This window comes from Monopterus albus, unplaced genomic scaffold, assembly GCF_001952655.1.
Source record: "Monopterus albus unplaced genomic scaffold, M_albus_1.0 scaffold3.1, whole genome shotgun sequence".
Lineage (NCBI taxonomy): Eukaryota > Metazoa > Chordata > Actinopteri > Synbranchiformes > Synbranchidae > Monopterus > Monopterus albus.
This window is the reverse complement of record NW_018127883.1, coordinates 9,944,796-9,953,804: the sequence shown is the minus strand read 5'-3', so window position 1 is coordinate 9,953,804 and position 9,009 is coordinate 9,944,796. Positions and strand designations below refer to the sequence as shown.

The following is a 9,009-nucleotide window of genomic DNA, read 5'->3' as shown; positions in this document are numbered from 1 at the left end:
GCATTTTCACACACAAAAGTCTCATAAGGACTGGCGAGTTCAGGTGGGAACTCGTTGATGTCCAAAACGTGAACAGTGATGCCCACCCGGCTGGTCAGAACTGGACTATCTGCAGAGAGAAACACAACAAAGAATTGTTTAAATGAAGCACACATGTGCCTTCACTGCACACATGAAGGCACTGCACAGACGGGTGTATTTCCTAAATATTTTCATTTTATAAGGAGCCAAGGCATAAAGCAGGATGAATGTCAACTAAAACTATGCCAAAAAATATTCATTGATAACCCATCTTTCATGAAAGTCAAAGTAATCGATAATGTGACAGATAGACGAATGGACATGAAGCCACTTATTGACCTGCTGCTGCATCTCTGGAATCACAAACTGACTCCTGATCAGTGCATTTAGTTTTTATTGACAAACTACCAAAAGTCAAAAGGCTAAACTTTGACAACTTTTTTTTCAGCTAGTATGCAAAATACTAAAACAAAATCTAATTTGTGTCAAAATTAACACAATGTCAGAATGTTTTTGAGTAGAAGCTACACCGCTGAGGTGCTCACCTGCTGTAAGACCTGCTGGTTAGAAGCTAGAAACCCTGTGATTTGTCTGGAACATGTCGATGCATAAATTGCACCTGGACACTAATACTTTTAAAACATTTTTGATTAATGATGAAAAAGAGAATTGAATTAAAAAAAAATATATATAGCAAATGCCCCCTGTGCGCTGCCTACAAATAAAGTGTGCCTCACATTATAGAACAGGGCTCTATAGAGCAATTCTTTTTATAAGTATTTCTCCCCTCATATTCTGTTATGGGCTGCAGCCATAAGATGTGCAGCCCATATTAATTACATTGTGAAAGCCCACTTGAGAGGGACCGACTTGAATACAGGGTTGTTTGTTACAACGTTGCCTCACTGCAGGAACACAGCAGGGAAATGTTCTCTGTGTGTGGAAGCCCAAGTAAGGTAACCTTTATGGATCTGATGTGGGAATAGGTTTGCTCTGCAGTGGGGAGCTTAGTGTGCACTGCTTTGTGAGAGTGCCAGCGCACAGGTGCGTAGGTTTGTGAGTAGGTGGGTGGTTGAGAAGAACGGAGGAGAGGATCTGTAAAATCACCTCAAGGGGATTGGAGCACAGCCCCAGTTAGTAACCTGTCTGACCAGGATGGAAAAAAGCAGTTGTCTCTAAAACAAAACAAAAACTGAGCATGGGATCTGCTACTTTATTCTGACTGAACCATTAACATTGATGCTCAGTCAGCAAACACACTAATCTTTTCTCTCATTCCTTTGGCCCCTAAAAATTTGAGCAACTTAAAATCTTCCAAAAGAATGGAATCTGAAAAAATTGGCACATGTTTCTGGATACATGGGTTTTTTGTCTTCTCATCACCACATCTCATGATCACATCTGCTGGCTGGCTCTCAGTATGTCATTAGTGATATATCCTTCAGCCCACTAGATGGGGCAATGGTATAGTGGTTATATCGGAATCTGACTTGCGTCAGCATTTTGCTCCAGTAACACATGCTTTATATATTTTATTGAATCATAATCCTGTATTGCCACAGAATGCTTGGCTGGTTAGTCATATACAATTTTTCTACTGAATATTACTTTTTAATTTGAGCCAATTCTATAAAATAAAAACCCACCTTGCAAGCAATCAACCATAAATATCTAAAATGTAATCTGCAAAATGTGCTGCAAAACAGATTTAGATGGATTCTTTGTGGAGTGCAATCTGTTTAAAGTGCAGTGGACATAATAAGTCAAGAACTCACTATACAACAACTCTATTCAGTTGCAGTAAATAGAAAGTGTGCTTCCTTACTGCCTCCTGTCGAGGCTATTGTTGCATTAAATAGATTACCCACTGCCTTTGACTCCTAAAAACTGCCACTGGGCTCACATTCCAAAAACAAAACAGTCAATGTAGCTAGCTGCTCTCATTTAGCGCACACTCTGCTGTGTACTGTCTCAGGAGAGTAGCAGACACTGCTCTCATTTTGCTGCATGACTGAAGTGTCCAACAATAACCAGACAACCTCCAACACGAGTGTTGTGCTAACCATGGCAGAGAAAATGTAGCTCTGTTCAAGGAAAATGTCATCCAACAACTCATATTATTGAATATTTTCTTCAGGGTCATTGTAATACAGAATAAAAGGTATGAGTAGATAAATGTTAGAAAGCATTAGCAGCAAGAACACACAATAGATGCAGAGGCGGGTCAGAACCCGAGGTCTGCAATAATTTACTATTTACAGTTGTGCAGTGCCAACTGAGGCTGCTAAAGACTAAGAGCATGTTGTGTGTGAGTGTATGTGCATGACCTTTCCTTGTACAACACAATATTTGCATAGGCATTGAAGGCATCTTTGCTTTAGTTTTTATGTCCGTTCTTCATGGTTTAAAACCTGACTAACAGGCAGGCAACAGCTCAGCAGTGATAATGGAATGCATCACAAAGGAGCCATCGTTACTAACCCAGAAAACAAAGTTCTGCCAAATCTCACTCAAGGTCAAAAACAAATTTGAAGTCAAGTTGGGACACAAACTCGGGAGTACTGAGTTCATCTCTAAGCTTACTGCACCAGTGCCTTTTCTCTTCTGAGTCTCTAGATGAATACTGGTCTATTGAGAGGGTAACCAGACAGGGCAGAGGGCTGGATTACAGATTTATTTGGGGAAGAGAGAAATGTAATGCATTCTTACATCAAGATAGACTGGACATGTAAAACTCCCAACTCCCTCCCTCTTCTCAATCAAAACTGTATCCTTTCATTGTACCTCATCCTCCACTTCCTTGACACTCACACAAAAGCCACACAAAGAAGCACATCCACACACTAAAAACAGAATTAGCATGTCACTGCCATGACCTTGAGGGGAAGTGAGTAATATCAGTTTCCAAGGCGACAATGACTCATGTTTTAACAGCCCATATTTCACAGTCTGTCCTAATGAATATACAGCGTGGATAATTTTGATTGAGCACCAGCTTGCCTCAGGGATAATGACTTTGATGGTTCTTAGGAGATTCGATGATTTGGTGACGATGGATTTGCTTATTTATCCGGAAATTTCCTCCACTTCCTTCATAAAAAACATAATTAGCTTGATGACATGTCTTAAAGCCACAGATCTGCATTAGCTCATGCTTCTTGAACTCGGCTCACAGCATGCTGTGATACTGGAAGGTTCACATTTTACTGCGGTGTAAGTAAAAGTTGACTCTAGTAAGAAAAGCTCCCTTCCAATGCCAATGTCATCAAACGTGTTAAAAAAGCACTTAGAAATGAAAACAGTTGAGACAAGTGTCCTAGAGACAATGTCCCGAAGATACACTCCTCCGGGAGAGCCATCATAGTTTATAGTCGCCTATAAACCTTTCCAGCAAAATGGGATTGAGTATTGACTTGAGTAAAAGTGTATTAAATTCTTCACACAGATTATGGCGGGAGAAGGACAGCGACACCTACATGAATCACAATCGATCTTGTTGTCATACTTACTAAGTTTGGTTGCCACAATGGAGATATTGTGCTGTGCGATGCTCTCTCTGTCAAGGAGTTCGTTTGTGGAAATTGTCCCCCCCACTGGGTCAATGTCAAAGTAACTGTCCAGGTCGCTTTTCCAGTCAATGGAATACCTGAAAGAAAATGTTTGTTTAACTGCATTCACTCCCAACATAAAAAGGGAAATTAAAATGCAGTGATTTTCCCTCTGGGCTGATGCATATGACTTAGGCGTGATATAATGTTGATGTAGCCTTCATTACTCATTCTGAATGGTCATTTCCAGAAAATGTGCTGAGGGTGGCATATACATTCCAATCTAGTAATGGGGCACATGTACTTTGACCATGCTGAGCAAATGGTTTTCTTGGAACATAAATTCATTCTAGGCACTGTTGAGACTGTATCAACCTCGACTGATGAAGAACAAAGGCATAAAAATGTTGCTCTGGTGTCTGAGAACAGAGGGTACACTGTTGTCTGTGTGAAACGCACTTTCAGTCACTCTGAATGCAAACTATGATACACAAAAGAGATGCTGTATTGGTGCTGCTATATTATCTGATCTTAAAGGGTATTTTTTTCATTAATAATACTGCTATAATACCGTGATGGAAGAGGGCATAAACAATATTTTCCACAGCACGTTTTTTGTTTCCTCTTCACACACCGACCAGTGACTAACCAGCTGGGTGTTAGCTTGTAACGTTAGCCTTAGCAGCCTTAGTATATGGAACCTTATTGTCACCCTCTATGAGCCATGTATATGACTAGTGGTTACTAATATAAATCATCACCCACATTAACATACTCAAAATAAATGTTTACTGAAATTAAATCTCACCTTACACCATCATTCAATTTCCCATCAGAGAAATGATTTTGTTTTACTCCCCTTCACAAGGAGGTCAGAGGCTGGGGTTCAGTGCTTTGCTCCTGTGACAACAGGGCTGAAGCCTAATTATTCAATCAATTGAGCCTGGGCCTTTCAAATGATGTTGATGAAAATTTAACTCTGTGTTCCACACAGACTTGAAGTGAGAATAATCGTGTCCAAGTAGTTTAATGTGATTGTCTTTGATAAATAATACAAACACAAACACCCCATCAAGAATTCAATATATATGAGCAAAATGCATTTTTAGGGGGGAATTATTAGCTGCTACTGATGCATACATTCAGTCACTGTGGCCCTGTGCTTAGAGAGAGAATGCCCTGTACCCAAAATATTACAGATTAAATCACAAAGAGTGTATGGGTTTTCTGAAATGTTGAAAATAAGACAACAAATCACCACTACTTCACTCAGTCTCTCAAGCTAAATGAAAACATGTTTCAGAAACAGCATTGTGTGCATTTTTTCAGAATCAGAATCAGCTTTATTGGCCAGGTGTGTTGGACACATGAGGAATTTGACTCTGGTACATCGGCTCTCAATGTGTACGTACATATGAATTTTGTATGAATGTGAAATAGAAAACATAAAAAAATGTTTTACTTGTAATTAGTTCAATTTCTAAGATATCTATAAAGAGAACAGAGCGCCTCAACAACTGTGAGAAATAAATCAAAGCTCTAAAGAGTTGGTACTGAGAGCTGTAGATATAAACAATAATTACAATATCTTCTACTACTTTAAACTAATTGAGTCCAGTGAACATTGCACACAGTACACGAGATCATTTAACAGAACTGGGGTGTGTGTATGTGTTTATTCCAGTTTAAGCGTTTTAAGTCCACGGCCAAAGTAGCTCTTCAGTGTCTTGTGATTTCTGATATTACCATTTTAGACAGAGGCCAAAAGTACAGTCTTTAAAAGTCATTCAAACTTGAGGAAGCTTTTTAGAATTGGACAACAGTGCAGTATTCATGATGCCCTTTTGTTTCCCCAGCCAGAGATAAGTCAGCACAACACTGCTAAATAGCAGAATCGCTTGGGTCTGAAGTCCAAAAGCATAATTCCCTATGCATGATGGGTCACTGGCTCTATTGTTTTGATGTGAAGAATGCAAGGCTGCTCTCTGAAGGCACACAAATGCACAATGTCACCAGTGATATTGATGAATATTTAAAGTGTTGGAGACTAAAGTAGAGGTGCACAGAATTGAGGGCATAAGCTTTCTGTTGTACAAATCCTTGTTCTCCCGTTCTTTTGTTTGCTCTGGAATAAAATATTCATAATAGAACAAGTACTGTCCACGAAGCAGGTGTATTTTGATGTTTTTGTAACACTAAAGTGACAGCTCTTTAAAGAACCATTACTACAAAGTAATTTGCCTGAACAAAAGTAGCTCATGGACTTAAAAAAAACCAAAAGGGTTCTCATACATTTTTAAGAATGCACTTTGTGTTAGCAAAGGACAGTCTATTGTTATCTTTTGTTCAAGTTTTATGTTACAATAGCGAGTGTGTGCATGAGACTTTCCATGAGTGTACTCAGGAGTTAAGGCAGGCATGTCAGATCTATCAAACTGAGCAGTGATGGATGAACGTCCCATGTGATAATTACCAAGGAGAGGCTCGTGATCTGCTGTATATGAAGCCCCTAAAAATGTTATAATATTGTTTCTGTCGTTTAATGTTAACTGCCAGGAGGTGACAGTCTCAAATGTTCAACATAGACTGATTAGTCCTCAAGCTGATGAGTAAAACTGACAATACTCTCAAGATCAAAGCCAAGATGACATTGATGAATGGAGACGGGAGATATGAGGAATGGATTAAAGAACTAAACCCTTCGATTACTGGCTGCAGTATCAGAGTCCTGCTCCCTTTAGCTCTTTTATCCTTTCAGGTATAACAAGGGATATTTGGTTCAACAGTAAAGCCTCTCAAGATGAAGGTGAGCATTCAGATCCAGTGATTATTCACCCACTATAAGCGATTCTTCCATCACAAGACTTAATATTTTTGTGTTAAATGTATATATTTATTTTGTCATTTACACATTTGTTGGATAATATGAAAAACACTGACATAAAGCTTCTTTAACATTTTCTAAATTATGGTTAAGAATGACATGAGACTTATTTCTTTGTTTTTTTTCCCCTACCCCCATTCACAATATATTATTCAAATAAAGAAGCTTCACTGTGTTGGCAAAACGCCAACAACATGATCAGTCAAAACCCTGTTTGTTTTCAATGAAGGTATGAAAAAGCTATTTGTAGTTTATAACAAGTGAAGATGAGGTTTTTGGAACTGCATATTTGAGTCATATTAATAATAACAATAATTGTAATACACGATCTCTCTGACTGCACTAACAGTTGTATTCTTGTGGTTAAAAGGTGCATTAGCTAAAATTCAGCCAGTTTAACACAAACAAAGCAACTTGGCTTCATTCTGATGAAGGTGGATCACTCCTCCTCTGACTGAAATGTAACAACGCTGACTGCATTCTGTATGCATATAACATTGTGTACAGAAAGTTATGTGGAAAGAGTCTATTGTTTTAGACTGAGGAGTTTGATTTACCTGACTGGACTGCTGCTGGCGTCTAGATCCTGTGCCGTCACTGCTCCAATGATGGTGCCAGCAGGTGTATCCTCATACACATCCATCACATATGAGGGCTTATTGAACACCGGGGGCTCATCCACATCCAAAACGTTAATCTTCACTGTTGCTGTGTCTCTGAAGGCCCCGAAGCTCTGAAATCTTGGATCCAGATGTGCATTGGAGGCATCTACCTTAAAGGTATAGGCCTTCTTGGTTTCATAGTCCAGGGGCTACAAAACAAAGGGAAAAGTATAGTTGAATGTACTTTTCAAACCATAATTATTTTTCAAACTGCGCCGTGGTCTTGAATGTGTCAGCAATCCTACTGTAATTTTCTTTCTCTGCAGTGCTCATTCTGCTCCAGCTAAGAGCTCTTGAGGAAGGGTTGTAACTGAATACGAGTGTCCGTGTTGACAGCAGTTTGCCCTCAATTCATTTTTGTTATTCTAGCATTTTCAAGTATGAATAACTGCTATCAGATGTCAAGGTCGGCCTTCCCTTATCCCACACATTCCAGTTTTTTGGATGATTTCCAATATTTGTTGTCGCTCAAAGCACATTCAAATAGTGTTGTTCTCACCTGCCTGAAGATCATATCTAAATGAATGAACACACTGGCTGCCAAGTGCCTGCTCTGTGCTTGACACAGTAAGTTGGAGGGTGGTCATTTTCTAATGTAGCTGGTAAATAATCAGGGAGCTAGAGCAATAGGATAACAGTTGTGCAACTGAGCTGACCATGGTGTTCAGTTGAAACTACCTATGAAGCCAGTGGGGCTGGCCACAGCAGCTGATATAATGAAGGCCAGGTCAAACCTCAGTGTTTACTCTTTGCCTGGGTGAGGGTAGGCGTTAATAGTAGTTTATACAAATGTTAGGCCAGTTTAAAAATACTGTAGGTTAGGACAAAAACGGTGTCACCTATCATGGGGCACAGCAGATTTATGACAGCATGGCCTAATACCCACTGTGGGGACCAGTGACAGGAGAAAAGATCATTTAAGATGAATACTACAGCTTCCAGAGGAATATTCACCAAACTGCTGTCACGCTTCACTGTGGGGAAAGACTTGTACTACTGGTTGCTTCCCTGTCAGCAGTGTTGGGGAGCAACTAGTTACTGTAATTAAATGACTAAATAAATGCAACTGTAACCAGTTAGTTACTGAATAATATGCAATTAAATCACAGTTACCAATCAAAATGTTGGTGATTAGAACCAAATATATTCTTTTCAGTAAAAAGCTTTTATATATATCACTCACTCTGTCACTTTGCATTTCTTTGCCATGTAGAATGCCTTCTTCTGACATATTTCTAGGCAATGCGGGTCAGTAAAACCACTGGAACAATCTCTACATCTAGATCCATTTATTTGGCAGCATGCATTAAATTTTGAACACTGCTTCTGATTGGTTCTCCACTCATCTGCCAATCAAACCACTGCACAGCGCTCTAAGCAGCCCACTAATATGAGTGGTGATGTCAGACAGGAACACTTTTCTAAAAATTCAACAGTATTTTCTTTCTGAATTCAGATAAGCACTTTGCTTGGTGTCCATTCAGTAGGCTACATGTTTTAACAGTAATAGATTATATAACTGAAGTTACACTGACCATGTAAGGGGACAGGTGCCAGTGTGAGACAGAGAGTCTGTGGACAGGAGCACCTGCCTGGAGAGCGTCCCACGACTTGCCCTGCCCGTTCTGTGTTTCTGCCTGGTTCAAGAGTGTGCGCTCATTAACTATCAGTAATTATTGCTGATATCAGTGTTGTATATAATGTTCATATTCTCGTTTAATCTCTACGCAGTCGCCGTTGTGCAGCAGGCTCCTTAGGTCGAACATTAATATTAAAAACAAATGATTATTGTGTGTTTTTCTTTTTATTGTTTATTGACTTCAAATGATAGTCAGCTGTGCGCTGGAACCTATTCCATGTGAGAATCTCAATAGGTGCTGCTCAGGCTCATGGT

The 9,009-nt window shown here is 39.5% G+C and overlaps 1 protein-coding gene across 1 annotated transcript in view; it reads right to left on the bottom strand.

Annotated features, from left to right (window-relative positions):
* The window catches only part of LOC109961621 (cadherin-12-like), a 98,933-nt gene that overhangs the window by 17,247 nt on the left and 72,677 nt on the right, over window positions 1-9,009 (bottom strand). Inside the window, exons 7-9 of the mRNA XM_020602592.1 lie at window positions 7,011-7,264; window positions 3,531-3,667; window positions 1-109 (exon numbers count right to left, since the gene is read on the bottom strand). The exon at window positions 1-109 is cut by the window's left edge and continues 8 nt beyond it. Coding sequence (XP_020458248.1) covers window positions 1-109; window positions 3,531-3,667; window positions 7,011-7,264 — 500 coding nt within the window. The remainder of the gene's footprint in view (window positions 110-3,530; window positions 3,668-7,010; window positions 7,265-9,009) is intronic.